The 18,112-nt window shown below is 39.1% G+C and overlaps 1 protein-coding gene across 28 annotated transcripts in view; it reads left to right on the top strand.

Moving 5' to 3' along the window:
- Gin1 (gypsy retrotransposon integrase 1) overlaps nt 1-15,553 on the top strand; it is a 35,237-nt gene extending 19,684 nt beyond the window's left edge. For 26 of the 28 annotated variants that reach the window (XM_006985732.4, XM_076549735.1, XM_042259925.2 and 23 more), the window contains 5 exons: nt 1,931-2,124; nt 3,888-4,193; nt 5,994-6,353; nt 7,214-7,496; nt 14,998-15,553. In XM_006985732.4, coding sequence (XP_006985794.1) covers nt 1,931-2,124; nt 3,888-4,193; nt 5,994-6,353; nt 7,214-7,496; nt 14,998-15,272 — 1,418 coding nt within the window. In that variant the 3' untranslated portion in view covers nt 15,273-15,553. The remainder of the gene's footprint in view (nt 1-1,930; nt 2,125-3,887; nt 4,194-5,993; nt 6,354-7,213; nt 7,497-14,997) is intronic. The other 2 variants (XM_076549739.1, XM_076549740.1) reach the window with 1 other exon arrangement.
- Nucleotides 15,554-18,112: the final 2,559 nt, after the last annotated feature.

The following is an 18,112-nucleotide window of genomic DNA, read 5'->3' as shown; positions in this document are numbered from 1 at the left end:
TGATGTATTCTGGAGTCTGTGTAGCTACCCATATGAACTGGAGAGAGATAATGACTCTCCCTGTTCCCTGCTTGTTCCTCCACTTAGTGTCCTCGAAAGAAAGAACTGAGCATTGTGTCCCTTCCACTACGCCATCCCCCTCTGTCCCCTCCACACCGTCCCCCTCTGTCCCCCCCACACCGTCCCCCTCTGTCCCCCCCCACACCATCCCCCTCTGTCCCCCCCACACCATCCCCCTCTGTCCCCCCCACACCATCCCCCTCTGTCCCCCCCACACCATCCCCCTCTGTCCCCCCCACACCATCCCCCTCTGTCCCCCCCACACCATCCCCCTCTGTCCCCCCCCCACACCATCCCCCTCTGTCCCCCCCACACCGTCCCCCTCTGTCCCCCACTACACCATCCCCCTCTGTCCCCCCCACTACACCGTCCCCCTCTGTCCCCCCCACTACACCATCCCCCTCTGTCCCCCCACTACACCGTCCCCCCTCTGTCCCCCCCACACCGTCCCCCTCTGTCCCCCCCACACCGTCCCCCTCTGTCCCCCCCACACCATCCCCCTCTGTCCCCCCCACACCATCCCCCTCTGTCCCCCCCACACCATCCCCCTCTGTCCCCCCCCACACCATCCCCCTCTGTCCCCCCCACACCGTCCCCCTTCTGTCCCCCCCCACACCGTCCCCTTCTGTCCCCCACTACACCATCCCCTTCTGTCCCCCACTACACCATCCCCCTCTGTCCCCCCCCACCGTCCCCCTCACACCGTCCCCCTCTGTTCCCCCCACACCATCCCCCTCTGTCCCCCCCACACCATCCCCCTCTGTCCCCCCCACACCGTCCCCCTTCTGTCCCCCCCCACACCATCCCCCTCTGTCCCCCCCCCACCGTCCCCCTCTGTCCCCCCCACACCATCCCCCTCTGTCCCCCACTACACCATCCCCCTCTGTCCCCCCCCACCGTCCCCCTCTGTCCCCCCCACACCATCCCCCTCTGTCCCCCCCACACCATCCCCTTCTGTCCCCCACTACACCATCCCCCTCTGTCCCCCCCCACCGTCCCCCTCTGTCCCCCCCACACCATCCCCCTCTGTCCCCCACTACACCATCCCCCTCTGTCCCCCCCCACCGTCCCCCTCTGTCCCCCCCACACCATCCCCCTCTGTCCCCCACTACACCATCCCCCTCTGTCCCCCACCACGCCATCCCCCTCTGTCCCCCACTACACCATCACCCTCTGTCCCCCACCACGCCATCCCCCTCTGTCCCCCACCACGCCATCCCCCTCTGTCCCCCACTACACCATCCCCCTCTGTCCCCCCCCACGCCATCCCCCTCTGTCCCCCCCACACCGTCCCCCTTCTGTCCCCCACTACACCATCCCCCTCTGTCCCCCCCACACCGTCCCCCCCCACACCATCCCCCTCTGTCCCCCCCACACCGTCCCCCCCCACACCATCCCCCTCTGTCCGCCCCGGCCCCCCCCCTCTACTCAACTCAGAACAAGGAAAGAAATGGGGCTGCTTACAAAAAAACAGTTATAATGAGTTGTTCAGGAAACTTTGTACCAAGAAGCTCTCCATCTATACAGAATTCATTGTATAACCCAAGCCATTTTTAATAGCTTCTACAAATACTTCTCTAACTTGAGTACTCCCAGAGAAGGGCCATTTCATATTCTCAGAGTTACCACATGCTTTAGTGAGCAAGCTTACTCCATTTACATTGATACCTACAGAATTATAGCAGATGGGGGCCCTTCTGGGTCTCCAGAATACATGGCACTAGCATTGCAAGTAAATATTCTGTTTCAAAGAAAGATTTCTGTAAAAATAAAATTAAAAATTTTCATGGTTTTAATTTAAGGCTATAATGGTCTAAACACTATGGAGCTTTGAAAATTACAGATTTTTTTTTTATGTCATTCATTTCAGAAAAAAAGCTGTTTTATGTTGGAAAAGACAGAAAACAAAATCGTTTGGTAGTTGTTTCAGAAGAAGAAAAAAAGAAAGTCCTAAGAGAGTGCCACGAAAATGGCACTGGTGTTCACCATGGCATATCCAGAACTCTCACTCTAGTGGAGTCCAGTTACTACTGGACTTCCGTGACCAATGACGTCAAACAGTGGGTATGGCTTGTGTGTTTAGAAACGTTTTTATTGTCTTTCTAATAAATACAAAGGTCAGTATTGCTGTACAATGTACTGTACAATTCACCTATGGGATAAGTACTTTATGTGTTATTTTTTAAATAAAACATTTAAATTAAAAGTAAGTTTATTTTTCTTTATAAGTATTTTAAATCAGTAGAGTATGAATTAGACCAAGAAAATACAATATTTTGATAGGAAATTATTGAGAATTGGAACTTTGAGCTCCATTTTGCAGGCAAATTCAATTGAGGTTGAAATTCTTTAGATAACTATTATATCTTTAATGCCACCATGAATGACTTTTTATATAATCAAAATAAGTGCATTCATAATTCAATCTCCGTGTGGATTCTCAGCTTTGGTACCTATCCTGGAGATAGAAAATTGTCAAATCTAAATGGCAGGAACCTAAATCCAATTTGTAAGTGTTCCATGCATTCAGTGAAATAAATATCAAGCGGTTATAATTTGAGAAAAGGTATCATTTTTAAAATAATGCTTTTTGTAACTGGTGACTGCATTAAAGTTGAAAATGAGAGCGATCATGAAGAACAGTTATCATGAGCATTTCCCAGCTCGCAAGTCCACTCCCGTTTTCAGGAGTGACTTTCTGTTTCTTAATACACATCTCTGTCTCTATTATCTTTAAAAAAGAATTACTTTGATCATAATGATGAGGGTTTGTGTTTTTATTTTTGTTTTTAATTATTTTTTTAGACCTTGGTTTGGAAATAACTTCCAAAGTGAAAGTCTGGAAATGTTTTAAAAACAGCACCATCTATAAATTAATCAATTGATCTCTTCTTAATCTACTTACCAGTGGTTCTCAGCCTTCAATGCAGTTCCTCATGTTGTGGTGACCCCAAACCATAAAATTATTTCATTGCTACTTCATACCTGTATTTTTGCTTCTGTTGTGAATCATAATGTAAATATCTGATATGCGACCCCAGGGTGCCACGACCCAGTTTGAGAACCACTGACTTAAATAACAGCTTCATGAGACCTCGATTTCCCCTAGGACATAGGGAGGTTTCTGGCATCTTTAGATATGATTTGATTAAAATTATAGCTCAGCCAATATTAGTGAAATGGGTGAATGAATGAACTTTAGAATAAAGACTATAGGAAGAAATGTCATTTGTATGTATAAATTATTGCATAGCCACATGCTGGCTTAAAATAATAGAAAATGGAATATTTCATGGTAGCCTATTAGGAGATTCTTTGTTATATTCTTCCTTTTCATTTTTTTTTCTTTTTATCTATTTCTTTTTTTTTTTTTTTTTTTTTTTTTGGCAATTGGGTTCCTATGATGTGACCCAGCTGGATTTGAATTTACCATGTTGCCCTGTCAGGCTTCAGCATCCTGAGTCAAAGGATTACATAAATGCATCAATTAAAAATAAAATAATAAAAAAAAAACTATTCTAAGATCTGTTGATTTAATATATATTTGAATGTGAACCAGAATCATATTCCATTTGAATGAGGCCCTATTGAGATTATCATTTAATCAGAGTATGAGCGGTCCCTGTGGTGCAGCCGTTTGGACTTCCTAGCTACACAGCTGTGGTGACCGATATTTGCTTGTTCTAAATAAAAGGCTTCATTTAATGGGCTGTTGCCAGGCCAGTAAACTTCCTTTAAAATAGAGAGATTCGGCTTCATAAAACTGAGGTATTATGGTGACTATTTTAACATTTGTATGCATTTTCTTGTTGTGTGCCTCTCTGTAGGTATATGCTTGTCAGCATTGCCAAGTAGCAAAAAATACAGTTGTGGTGGCACCTCAGCAGCACCTTCTCACGGTGGGAAATCCATGGAGTGTAGTTACTGCGGATCTGATGGGACCTTTCCATACCAGCCACAGGAGTCATGTCTATGCTATAATTGTGACTGATTTGTTCACAAAATGGGTTATGATTTTGCCTTTATGTGATGTCTCAGCATCAGAAATTTCTAAAGCTATTATCAATATATTTTTCTTATATGGACCTCCTCAGAAAATAATAATGGACCAAAGAGATGAATTCATTGAACAGGTAGGACAGAGTGCTCACATTTGGGAGCAGCTATCACTCTTGGTGTCTGGCACACAGTTCTTATAGGATATTTAATACACTCAAATAAATTGCTTTAGATATGGAGGTATATAATGTATAGTACTAGATTTGTTGAACTAGAGATTAGGAAATCAAGATTTTTATTACTACTTTACTACTAAGTAATTGTAAGCCTATCTTTTGATATCTTCAAACTAAAGTGAGATGATTGAACTAAATAATATTTTTTACTTCTAGCTTAAGAACAACCAAAAATAAAAATATAATAAAATGATATTAACTAGCATGAAATGATTGACCATATTTATATCATGTTAAAAATATAAAGAATAATTTTATATGTACATATTATATATTTATATAGGTAACTATAATAGGTATACAAACTAAAAGGCTTTATTAACACTACAGATTGATAATAACTAAGTAATTCAGTAGTCACACATGACACATAAAGTTCAGTAAGAGCAAAATGGAAAACATGTTGAAGTAGATTCCTTATTCATTCTTTCATTTCAGCAGCTAATTAAATTTATGAATACAAAATTTAAATTTTAAAAAGCTATTCCTTATAGAGTGGTCACATGACTTAAGTATCATATAGTCTTCCACATAAGAATGGGTGAGGAGTCAAGCTCAGGTGCAAGCAACAGAGAATTCCTCTCCCTAAAACCAAAATGGAAATAGAAACGCCTTTTGTACTCAAGTGAAAGAAGTGTAAGCTACGTAAGGTTGGGAGGAAAGCAGTGAACATGTGGGAACTCAGGCTCCCAGCTTCTTCCCGTCTCTGGGAAAGCAGCTGTCAGTCTTGTGTGACAGTGTGGAGCCCATGTCATAATATTTATATTGCAGTTAACAGGGGAGAACGGTGGGCAAAAAAAAAAAAAAAAAAAAAAAAAGCTAGCGCTGGCTGAGTTTGCACAAAAATTGTAACTCGTGTCTTTTTCTGCCAAGTTCTCACGTGACCACGTCTGCCTTCTAGGGATCGTGGGAAATGTGAGGCATGTATTAGCTTCCCTCTGATAATCTTTATCTTTCTAATTATCCTGACAGTTATTTGTAGAAAATATTCTTTTAAAGAGAAATTAATCAGCTGAAGGTTAACTAAATTAAAATAACAGAAAATATGAAAGCATCAACATGGAAAGAAAATAGTTGTTTAACATTTGAGAGACTTACTGTTACAAGTGTCCTAAACTCATCCTGGATTCTTTGAAGTCCAGGCCATGGAAATTATTATTATAACAGCAATAGTAGTTGCCATTAAATTCTATAAATTCCGTACTTACTCCTTGCTGAGAGCTGTTTGATTTCTTACAAGCATTACTTTGTATATGCCTCTAGGTAGCTGTGGGTAGGGTTTTTCTCAATTTACAAAGGAGAAAACTGTGTCATGTGACCTAGTGGTCCTTTGAAAAAAAATAGTCTACGGAATTCAAAAATTACTTGACCACAAGGTTATTTTTGAATTCTGTCCTTCAGTTTCCTTGTTGTGTGTATATATTATGTGCTTAGACTCCCAAATCTTAAGCTTGTGTCTTTAAAACGGAGTTAATAATACATCATAAAGTCATCCTGACATGTAATGACAAAAATGACATTCCATGTGTTGATCAGCACTTAGTAAGGACTCAGTAGAATTTTACCCAAAGTGCTTATATATTTTATCTGAATGCCTGTGTTCAATGAAAGACAAGACTTGGGTTTCTTGAAACCTTTTTTAAGCCAGAGGAAAAATAAGAACTTCAAACAGTCAGTTTTGTTTTTCGTATTTTCCAGATCAATACAGAACTATATAGATTGTTTGGTACAAAACAGATTGTCATTTCTCATGCTTCTGGAAGCGTTAATCCATCTGAAAGTACACCTAGCACAATCAAAGGCTTTCTCTCCAAACACTGTGCCGACCACCCAAACACCTGGGACGAGCATCTGCCTGCGCTTTCCTTTGCCTTCAATGTGACTCACTCAGAGCCTACTAAAAACACGCCATATTTCCAGATGTTCAACCGGAATCCCTGTCTGCTGGAGTGGCCTCCCGAAGTGGGTGGGGAAAATACAAGCGTGTTTGCCAGAATCGTAGCTGCAGTTAGAGAGGCTGATGTGGTATTGGAGGACAAGACACCATCAGCTGGCCAGGTAAGTCTGTACCGGAAAAGCTCTGTGAAGCCCTACAGAAGAGGAGTTATGTTTAAAATCTCAGCATGTGGGCATGTTCACGTATGTGGACATGATATACCCTTAAGCAAAAAAAAAAATTTTTAAAATGAAAAGTTTTTATCTACCAAGTCCTGCTTATTTTGGTTAAGTAATGTGCTTGTTTATTGTTTTCATGTGTATGTATGTGCTTTATGTCGATTATGTATGTATTTGTGCAGTGCATGTGCACACGTGTGAACGTGTGTCAAGGCTGGTAATAGACATCCACTGTCTTCCTCACTCTCAGCCTGAGCTTTTGAGCCAAGGCCCCTCCCTGAAACTGGAGCTCACGAACTCAGCTGCCCAGGCTGCCCAGAGTGCACCCGGGTGTGCCAGGCTCACCCCTCCCCCTCCACTGCTGGGGTTACTGATGTGTGGTACTGTGTCCAGTGGGTGCTGGGAATCTGAAGTCATGGCCTCGTGAGTGTGTATCAGGCGTTGACCACTGAACCTGTTCCCCAGCCCCTGAATCGTCTGCTGATAGACGATGAAAGTCTGAGAAAGGGACAGTAGGGTATGACTTTGGGAAGGCTGCGTGGACCTGGTGTCTAATCTGTACCCTCGTTAGCAGTTGTAGAACTTTGTACTCTGTACTTGTGCTAGTGCAAGTTCTCAGAAGCACTCAGCCTGTGTGTTTTACCGTCTATGTAAAGAGAGATACCAACTTGAAAATATTTTTAAAGAACTAGTTAGGAGTCCTTCATTTCGGTAACAACTCAGTCGATGCCCACTGCTACCGTCTCTGATCAGTATATGCATTTAAATTAAGCCCGGTCATAATTCTGGTTTTGCATTGACAGACGGAGAACAACAATTTGGATGAACTAAACAAAACGAAGGCTGTTAAAAAGAAACCAAAGCAGTTAAATCCATTTCATTTAAAAGTGGGTCACGAGGTTCTACGACAGAGGAAGAACTGGTGGAAAGATGGCCGTTTCCAGTCGGAATGGGTCGGCCCTTGTGTCATAGACTACATCACGGAGAGTGGATGTGCTGTCCTGAGGGACAACACAGGGACCCGACTGAAGAGGCCCATCAAAATGTCCCACCTGCGGCCTTACGTGAGGGAGCCCACTGAACAAGGTAGGCGTCCCTTACTTCCCTAGTGTGTCCTTTGCCCTGAGAAGAGGGATTCGAATTTCAAGCAAACTTTCTTGCCTCCTTTGGTTAAACTGCTACCCCCTCTGAATTTTATACTTGATAGAGTTTTAGTTCTCCCTAGTCATCTGATCAGAATGTACTTGTACAAACTTTTTTTTACTTTATGGTTGAAAATGGATTTTTTTTCATACAATATATTGTGATTATGTCTTCCCCTTCTCCAGCCCCTCCCGGATCCTCCCGCTTTCCCAAACACCCAAATCCATGCTTTCTCTCTCTCTCTCTTGTTAGAAAACAAGCAGGCATATAATAGTAGTAGTAGTAGTAGTAGTAGTAGTAGTAGTAGTAGTAGTAGTAGTAGTAGTATGCTATAAAAGCAAACAAACCAGGATTTTTGTTTTGACTTATGTTTACTTTTCCTAATTGTTTGAAAAAATGCTAAACCTGTTTCAAAAATGGAAAGATTCTGTCTCCAGTTTTGCATAATATCCTTTTACTTTCTGCCTCATTTGTATGTGGAAAAACAGCAGCTCTGATCATTTAATGCCAAAGGCAATCATATTGCCCAGAATCTAATTTATTGTAAAATAAATAGGGGAACTTTAAAAATTTATTTTCTTTTAATGTGACTTCATAATTAGGTCATGGGTTGGGGTGGGTAAGGATGGAGGACGGAGAATACTCAGAATGCTATCAGACTATAGAATTATGGCATTCCCATAATTATAATTATAGGAGTGTTATAATGCCCCAAACTATGCCAACAAGCATTCTGATCTCTAATCTTTTCCTTTATAAGACTTGAATGATATTTTAACATAGTTTTCAGATTAAGTCCCCTACTTCTTCAAGATTATTTCATTTATTCCTACTGTATTTGTTCCTTCGAGCTTCCCTGAGGTAGATAAGTGAGAGGAAGTTATGTGGTACTTACTTTATAATTATGCTTTTTCTGTAAAGAATATAATACATTGTACCATTTTCATGCATGCTTATCATATACTTTGCTCATTTTGTACATTGAATATATGCTAGTTAGTAATATATGAGCAAACGAAAAATGATGCATTAATATTATTTGAATGCAAGTTACATCTAATGGTGTTGCAATATATATTTAAATATCATAAATAAGTCACTTAATAGATAAAAGTAAATAACAAGAAATAAGCAATGACCTATGTTTACCCTGTTTCTTTGTTGAGATATGAAGCCCTTATAGGGCTTATCATTATAGTACTTCTTATCCACTTCTGGTCTGGACCCTAGCGCTTCTGTTAAGAGCTCTTGGTCCTTTTCTTTCCTGTGGCAGAACCAGTTGCTCTAGTCACAAACTTACCTCATACTGTTCTGACTCTGAACACATGGGTGATTTCGTCTTTCCTGTAAGAGGGCAGTACATTCATTCTCGTGTGTCTTCTCACTCCAGAGCTGCCTGTAGACTCTCCCTTCTACAGCCTAAGCAGGGAAAAGGGAATTGGATGAGTTCTTTAATCCCACCATGATTTCCGCCTTCGCCTTCGGAATGTGTTTCCTTCTAATATGTTGATATTCATTCATACAGAATTTGCATGTAAAATGCTGCTGTGCAGGATCTTGTTGTCATTCTTCAGTTGTCTCTTATCAAAGACATTCAGAAAGGAAGTCAGTTATTTTCCTTCTGAATATTTCAGAAACAAGTTGAAAACACAAGTGTCTAAACAGAAGCAATAGAGTTATTGCCTCATGTTGAAATTTTCTGGAAATGTTTCTTCTAGTAATACAAGAAAATTGTAGTGTTGGTATTGCTATGAACATAGACTTTGGAAGTTGATAAGTGGGATTTATTTTAAAATGTCCTGTCAGCCATGCTATGAACTAGTTCTTCAATAGTGTCTGATCTTTTTTTTTTTTTTTTTGTGTGTGTGTGTGTGTGTGTGTGTGTGTGTGTGTGTGTGTGTGTGGTGTTTCATTGGCAGAAATACAAAGGAAACGTGGCCTACTCCATCTTTTGCCTCAGCATCATGCATTTTCCTCAAAGCCTTTCCCTCAGCAGCTGACCTTGAAGAGTCCCTGAAGTGAATTTAGTGAAAACAGTCACTTTGACCATCGAACATTTTTATTTGACACGAATTTAAACATCCAATAATGAAAAGGAGTTCAAATATCTGTTTATATCTGTCATATTACTCTTTACTACTGCTGATTTCTTGCCTGTGTTAAAGGGTCACAGTCTAAAACTTCTGTTGCCAAGTTCCTGTCGTTCTTGTCTGGAACATAGCACTGAGCTAACACATCCAGTACTAGGTTAGCAGTACTTGTCGTTGCTATTTTAAGTAGGCCTATTTGCTGTTTGTCTGATTAGATGCTGAGCACAGCTAAGCTCCTTTTTCTGATAGGAATTTTTAAAAATATTCTACTGTCCCATTGTGGTTGCAATCTTGTTTGAAAGAGATGATCTTGGTGTTGACCTGATGTCCCATCTGACACAGACTGGTTTTTAATTTATCTGCTGTATTGAGGATAGATTTGGGTCTACCTCACTAAAGTTTTAGTCTCATTCTTTCCTTTATGATTAAATGCCCACTTATGAAATAATTTTTATTTTGCAAATTTCATATTCCTGCCAAAACAATTTGCAGTGGATTTAGTGCTTCAAACAACACATATTTATTGCCATAAACATATGTACTTTAGAATTTCTACATGGGTATTATTGGGCTGAAATTAAGGTACTGATCGAGTCATGTTTCTAGACTGACTAGAAGAGAAGACAGTGGATTTCCTTGTCCTTTCTAGCTTCTAGAGCAGTGGTTCTCAACCTTCCTAATGCTGCCACCACCCTTCAATATCATTTCTCATGTTGTGTTGACCCCCAATCATAAAATTATTTTTGTTGCTACTTCATAACTGTAACTTTGCTACTGTTATGAATCACAGTGTAGATATCTGATGTGCAGGATAGCTGATATGCCATCCCTGTGATGAAAGTGTTGTTTGACCCTCAAACAGGTTGCGTCCCACAGCTTGAGAACCACTGTTCTAGATGCTTCGTTTATTCCCTGGCTTACAGTCCTCTTCTTCCGTTCTCAAAGCCAGCATGCCTCAAATTCCTCTTGTCTCCCTCTTCGCTATTTGAGGACCTTTGTCCTTCAACCCACCCAAATACTTTAAAATAATCTCACTAATTTTAAGATCAGATCATTGGCAGCTTTAATTTCATGACTACTCACATTCCTTTGTGCCAGGTAAAGCAACATATTCACCGTTTGCAGAGATTAATGGGTATACACTTTGGGAGACTATTATTGTGCTGAAGACAATTAGCAGTCTCATTAATAAAACAATGTGTCTTTATGTCATCGTGTCATAATGCTTTATGACACTATACCTGTGATCACCACATTATTAGTAATATAGTTTATGCAGAGAAAGCATTCCTTTGTACTTATAGCTACATACTCTCCAGACCCAGAGCCCATCTAGTTTATTACTGGTAGCTACTATTAGTATTATAACAGTAATAATAATAGCATCAAATTATAGTTGTTTCATCTTGGAAAGGATATAGTACAAGAGCAATATAGTGTAAAAGTTTGAAAATTATCAGACTAGTTATTTTGACATCTCACATAAGAATAAGAAAACTAACTCACAAGAAACCTTATTTTTATAATTTAAAACATTAATTCACTCAAATCATTCAAATTTTGTGATCATTAAATGTAGATTCCTTCCTAAAAATTAAATATCTATTTCCTAATCTTAAATTTTTTATTCCTTAATACCACATAAGAGAAAGTTTGTAAAAGCATCCTAAAAATATCTGAGTTTCAAAAAAAAACTGAAGACATTATTCAGTCTTTTCAAAGTTGAAACAATTACCTTTGTTAAATGTATTTTCATCATAATCACAACTGAATCAATAGAATGGGGAAATAAAACTACTTAATACAATATATTTTGTGTAATGTAACTTGGTGGGAAAACTCCATTAATATGGTGTTTGTCTCTGCCTTAAGAGTAAGAATGTCAGCATATTCTTTTCTGTGTCCTTTACTGGGGATCTTTCTGTAGATCCACATCAGTATTGTCCAGTGACACAAAATCTATGTGACATGTAGTTTTAAATTTTCTAATAGCACATTTTAAATAGAAAGAGATGAAAATGGTGTCTCGTTTTATTTAACAATATATGCAAAATATTGAATCTGCGTACTTGGGAGGTCCCAAAGAGTCTGAAAGTCTTTTAATAAACTTTTTTGAAATTGAATCACATTTCAGTTGGGTCCAGTTAGAGACTAGTTAGAATTGAAACATATTCGTTCCTTATGGATGAATGAGGTGTTTTTTAATATTAACTAGCCTTGACATTTTCACATAATTCTTACAATATGATCCATACTCTGCATAGTTTTGTTATAAGATACTGTAAGATTCATCATTTATGGAAAGGAAAAATGCATGTGTTCGTATAGTATATATACATACATACATACACACACACACACACACACACACACACACACACACACACACATATATATATATATATATATATATATATATATATATATATATATATATAAACATGTTCCCCCTTAATAATAAGTGATGTTGGTAAGATTTTTTTTCTAAGTCCAGTTAAACAAACCTAAACATAAAGTCCCTGAGCACAGATCAAAAAAATCAGCTTCTGAGAGTTTTGCCTCTTGCATCTAGATTCATTGCCCTCACTGATATGTATTTCCTAAGCATATTTTTCTAAAATAAGCCAACCTAGGGGTTGGCTGTTTGTCTAGGGTTACAATAAACTAACCTACTCATCTATATGAAAAAAATTTCAGAAAACCTCCTTTATCAATCATTCCTGAAAAATGTCTTGGAAATTCCCTAGGTGCTGTGGTGTCTGCTGTCAGTGATGACCCCATCTAACATCCCCTAGTGCTATGATGTCTGCCATCAGCAATCACCTCATCCAGCATACCCTAGGTGCTGTGGTGTCTGCAGTCAATGATGATGTCATCTAACATACAGGCATTGATCTTATAGAATTCTTCATGAATATTTTAAATTCAACAACACTTTCTAACATACCCAACCTTTTAATTGTGCTCATGAACTATCTGGCCTTTTGTATTAAGCATAAGCTAATAAGCAAGCTGCAATGTTAAATTTCTAATAATACTGTCTTTCAAATTCATTGACCCTTTTCCATCTTCTTGGTGCTTTTAGTCAAAACAATTCTCAATCATTAATTGGATGATTTGTAGCCTGTCTTTCAAATTCATTCCTTTTGTACAGCAGTTCTCCCACAATAGCATACAGCCCATCATTTTCTTGCCCCTTGCAATTCTGTGTACTTTTATTCCCCCATAAATAATTCATCTCCTGAATTAATTTCAGTCTGATCAACACATACTCTTTCATAAGAATTTGTAAAGTGTAACTTGGAAAACCTCTCAACACTTAATGCCCAGGCATATTTTGCATAATAATGTACTAAATGGCTGTGTAAGCCCAAGCCTGTAGAGGGTATGGGGTCCTTGTGCACATAGATAAGCACCAAGGAAGACAGGAAAGTTAAGCACTCAGGCTTGTCTCTTCAAAGGAAGGAAGTGTTTACCTGTTTCCACCTGGAATGTAGGAAATGGATGTAGTTTATTACCTGGTGATGGTTTGCTATCTACAGGACCAGGCCTTGCCCAAATCCACCAGACTATTATATTTGTTTATCCCAGACTTTTCCCCCTACATCTTGAGCATTGCCTCTCAGTTAATAAAACTCGTCTTTCTGAGAGATTCCCTTTTTTTATGAGAGATGTCACTTGTGCTTTATAACAGCCTAGGTAACGTCTGTGTTTATCTTAGAGCCAGACCAGTCCTGACTCCTACAGGCTATTTTGTTTTCCTGTCATTCTCCTTAGACTCTTGAGGATTATCTTGAGGATTGTTTCTGAGTCAACAGTACCCATCTTTATGTAAGAAACCATATCTATTTTGTAAAGAGTTTCAATCTAAACATATCTTAGGCTTTGTTGTATACATGAGATTGAGTTAATTATCAGGAAACTACTTTCCAAAAATGAGCTGTGCTTAAATATGCCTAAAATAAACTGCCTGGTGTCAGACTCTGCAAGTTTGAACCAGCCAGGCTAAGTCATGCTGTACCAGATTTCCTTTTGTGGATCATTTGTCTGCTGGTCATAGTGTTTACAGAGACTCCCACACAAGTTCTTTATGCCACCTGTTTATAGTGTGGATTCTAAGAGCTCCTAAAGTTTATAAATTTTAAGTTTTTAAATGTATGAACTTCTAGAGAGAAGTTTCCCAAACATGCTACCAACTCTGGGGTGATCCCCACTGACCTCTGATCTAAATAGGCAATTAGTCTTATTTTCTTACACTTAGATTAAAGGGTTCTATAAACTATTATAATCTTTAAGAGACTCTGTTAATGTTTGGGAGAAGATCCAGAAAGAGAATGCGGGGATGACGTTAATCAGCTATGGCAGATGAGTTCCTTTTTGTGATGAATTGGAGAATCAGACCTGGAGAAATTTTTTTGTCTATTGTATTCGTTATAGTGAAAGAGACTGCTGTTTTGCTCTTAGTTTAACAACTTATTTTAGACCTGTTTCCAAGGAGTTTATGATAAGTTTGCTAAAGATATAACAAAGTACTGACAAGGAAAGGTTTCCTGTTGAGTGTAGATCAGGTAGATCTTGAACATTCCTAAGGCTTTTGCTGTCAGATTCAACTGAAATAAGTTTAGCTGCTTCATTGGAGCTCGCCTTACCACACATTCCTGTCACATGAGTCAGATTTTGGCTACTTTATCTTATTCTAGTTTATGGCTTTATATTATAACTCATTGATATACTTGTACTACTGTGAATTCTGTACAAATTGGAGGGCATCTGAAATTAGAAATGTAAGAGTTTTGCAATTCAGTTGGCTAAAATACCCTCATTAATTCACACAGAAATGCTTTGTAGATGCATATTAAGGATATCATCAGTATCAAAATTATAGTTCTGTAATTTTGTTTCAACTTATATCACTCCTGCTCCTTGTACACCAAGGACCACTCAAGGAAGTTGGAAGCTTTGTTTCAACATCTTTGATGGTCCTACATTCTTTATATGTGAAGTGTGTGTGTGTGTGTGTGTGTGTGTGTACACATAATTTTGTTCACTTTTATGAATGTTTTAAGAGGATAAAAGGTTTGGTTTGGGGGCGGGGGTTGGTTTCTTTGGTTTGGTTCTGGTTTGGTTGTTTTTTGAGGCAGAGTTTCTCTGTGTAGCCCAAACTGAGAGATCTGCCCACCTCTGCCTCCCAGGTGCTAGGATTAAAGATGTGTGTTACCATTCCCAGCTTGATAAGAAAGCTTTTCAGAAGTTAATATTCATGAACTAATTTGTATTGCTTTGAGCTTCATCCGTCACTTAATGTTTAACTTTAAAATGACGTTTGCCTTCAAACATTGATCTCTCTCTTTCAGACAGTCTTTATCTCTTGCAAGGTTCGATAGTAGCAGATCACGACTACATTGGATTACCTGAAATCTCAGTTGGAGCATACCAGGCAAATATTCTGGTAGAAGATGCAACTATTGGTGTAACCGATAATGAATTATTGGCATCAAGCAAGGATCATGAACTCTTGGAATATAGAAATTCCAAAATCTCTGCATTGGTAGAAGATCCAAATTCTCTTGAGAAACAGACTTTCAGTCTATTGGATTCTTCAAATCAAGTTCTTGAGTACTTAAGTTAGTAAATACCAAAATTAATTTAAAATGCTTGCTTAGAATGTATATATTCCTAGATTGTAAGCACTTTATTAAAATATGTTGTATAGAAGAAATATCTTAGTACAATATTATTAACTAAATTCTAAAGGCTTATTTTAATCCTATGTAAAGTTGTGACACAGTTGAAAATACGTATAAATATATGTAACAGAAGTATACCATGCATAGAATTCAGGAACGTCTCAGAGAACAGACAAAATCCATTTGCTTCTTTGGAAATAAATTCTAGTAGAATATTCTCAAACTTTTTTCTAGTATTGGTACTGCATTTTCTGCCTAATATTTTTCAGGGATATCTCCCTTTTGAAATAAATTTAAACTACCTATGGTTTAGTTAATAAATATTGAGTGAACAATAACATGAATGAAATGAAACATTTTTTTCTGTGATATTGGAACTTTTTAAATTTGCATTTATGTATTTACGTGTGTGTGTGTGTATGTGTGTGTGTGTGTGTGTGTGTGTGTGTGTGTGTGTGTGTGTGTGTGTGTTTCTGTCTATGGCTTTGTGCATGCAAGTACAGTGCCTATAAAGTCTAGAAGAAGGTGCCGGATACTCTGAAGCTGAAGATTCAGATGGTTGTGAGGCAACCAATGTGAGTATTGGGAACCAAACATGGACCTGCTGCATCAGCAGGATATACTGTAGCTAAAAGGCAAGTGACTGTCAGGGAAAGAATTAAGTCTCTGGCCTCATAATACAGACCAAAGAAATTGCAGATAGAATTCTAGAAAGAAACTGTTGAAATAAAAAAAAAGAAAAAAAAAGGTGTGGTTGTTGTAGCCTTATCTCTCTCCTCAGCAGGGCTGAGTTTGTGAAGGGATCCTGCTGCAGTGCCTAGATGGTAGATAAAGTGATCCTGTCATTTCTCTTCTCAATGAAGTCACTTTCTTCTGTTTCTTTTAGAGATCATCTGACTTGAAATTGGCCTATTTTACTTGTTCTATTTAAGGAGGCCAGTTAGCAATCAGATTCATTTCTGAGTCGCAGATTCTGAACAGCTAAAAATAAAGTCTTTCTTGCCTAAGTAATTTCTCATCAGATTTCTGTTATGTGTGTTTGAGTCATATCAGGCTACATTGTTCTTTGTGCAAATTATCCCCAAATCTTAGCGGCTTAAAATAATAAGGCTTCTTTCTTGGCCACCCACGTGTCCTTCTTGGTCATCAGTGACTGCTTGAAGTTTCACCCTCACAAATGTAGAGTGATGAAGCTTAGTTCCGGAAATGGCACTATACATCATGCCAAAGGGAAGGTAACACGTTGAACTGAGCACTAGACCAAAGGGCGTTGATCAAGACATTGTGCACATCACCACAGTAGTTCAATGCCATGTACTGCTGTGGGCACAGAATTTCTTTTGTTTTGAAATTAATGATAAGTTTTACAGTGTGAATATGTAAAAATTCACTGAACTTTACCATCTGCAAGTGTGTTTCAGGCATACTGTCTTTGCCTACTGTTCATATTCTCCTCAGTTGATGATGGCACCAGGATGACCCCATGGAACAGACCCCTGTGAACAACCTTCTGAGGTTATTATCAGATTAACCACCCACGGACTCTGGGCAGACCAGTAAAGGGCTTTCCCTGCTGAAATGGTCTGTAAATATTTGAAGAGGTAGCTGCTTTTTCAGGTGTGTAGACACCAACATTAAGACTCTGAAAATCATGACAAATCAGAAAGACATTATTCAACCAAGGTTGTAGAATAATCACCAATTCCTGACCCTCAAGAAGCCTATACCTAAAATGTGCCTGGAGAAGAATTCCAAATAATTGTCTGAAAGAAGTTCAGATATTCTACAGTGAGCATAGACAACTAAAAGAAACCTGAAACCCATACATGGAAAAAGAAAGAAACGGTTTAGCAAGAAGAAGTTGAGGTAATGTTAATTATATCCCAGCCACAGTCTAGAGTCACCTGGGAAGAACATTTAAAGGGGGAATTGTCTTAGGTTAGCTTGGCCTATCGGCACGTCTGTGAAAGACTGTCTTGATTGTATTGTTTGAAACGGGAATATGCTCTCACTGTGTGTGGTACTATCCCTAGTTGTGGGGGAGACTAATCTGCACTGGGATAAAGGGAGGAGTACCCTGAGGGCAAACCCCAAACTGGTTAAACTTACAACTTGTGGAAAGAAAAGGCCTAAGGAATTTTCTGTTCCTAAGAGGCAATAACAACAGAGCAACTATTACACTCTCCTTGCTGAAGATCTTTACATTCAGTATAGTCAGGGCCCTTGCGTCTGGATATTGGTTTTCCTCTCCAGAAAGGTGAAGAATTGCTTGAGAAGTAATGTCAGAACCTTACCATATCAAAAGTGAAAACTCAGTATGCAGATTCATGAACGATACCTATATTAAATGTAAAAATACCTTTACCCTGACATAATCAAGTTCTCAAAAACCAAAGACAATTTTTAAATCACCAAAAAAAGCAACTTAGCAAAGTGTACTGCATCGATATGGTAAGCAGCATGGCCCTGGTATAGCAAGAGGCCTATGGTATATAAACCAGTGAAACAGTAACCTAGAACCATACTGTGCTGGTTTTATGTCAACTTGATACAAGTCAGAGGCATTTTAGAGGAAGGAACCTCAACTGAGAAAAAGCTCCCATCAGATTGACTTGTGAGGCTGTGGTGAATTCACACACACACACCTGCCGCCGCCCGCCCCCCCCCCCAGTGAGCCAATGAGTTTTTATTGGGGTTACTTACAGGAACAGAGATGACTCAAAACAGCTCCATCACCAAAGCCTACCCTAACATGGGTGATGGTGTAAAAACTTCAGAGCTC

The sequence above is a fragment of the Peromyscus maniculatus genome, chromosome 13, assembly GCF_049852395.1.
Source record: "Peromyscus maniculatus bairdii isolate BWxNUB_F1_BW_parent chromosome 13, HU_Pman_BW_mat_3.1, whole genome shotgun sequence".
NCBI lineage: Eukaryota > Metazoa > Chordata > Mammalia > Rodentia > Cricetidae > Peromyscus > Peromyscus maniculatus.
This window is presented reverse-complemented; position numbering and strand designations above follow the sequence as displayed.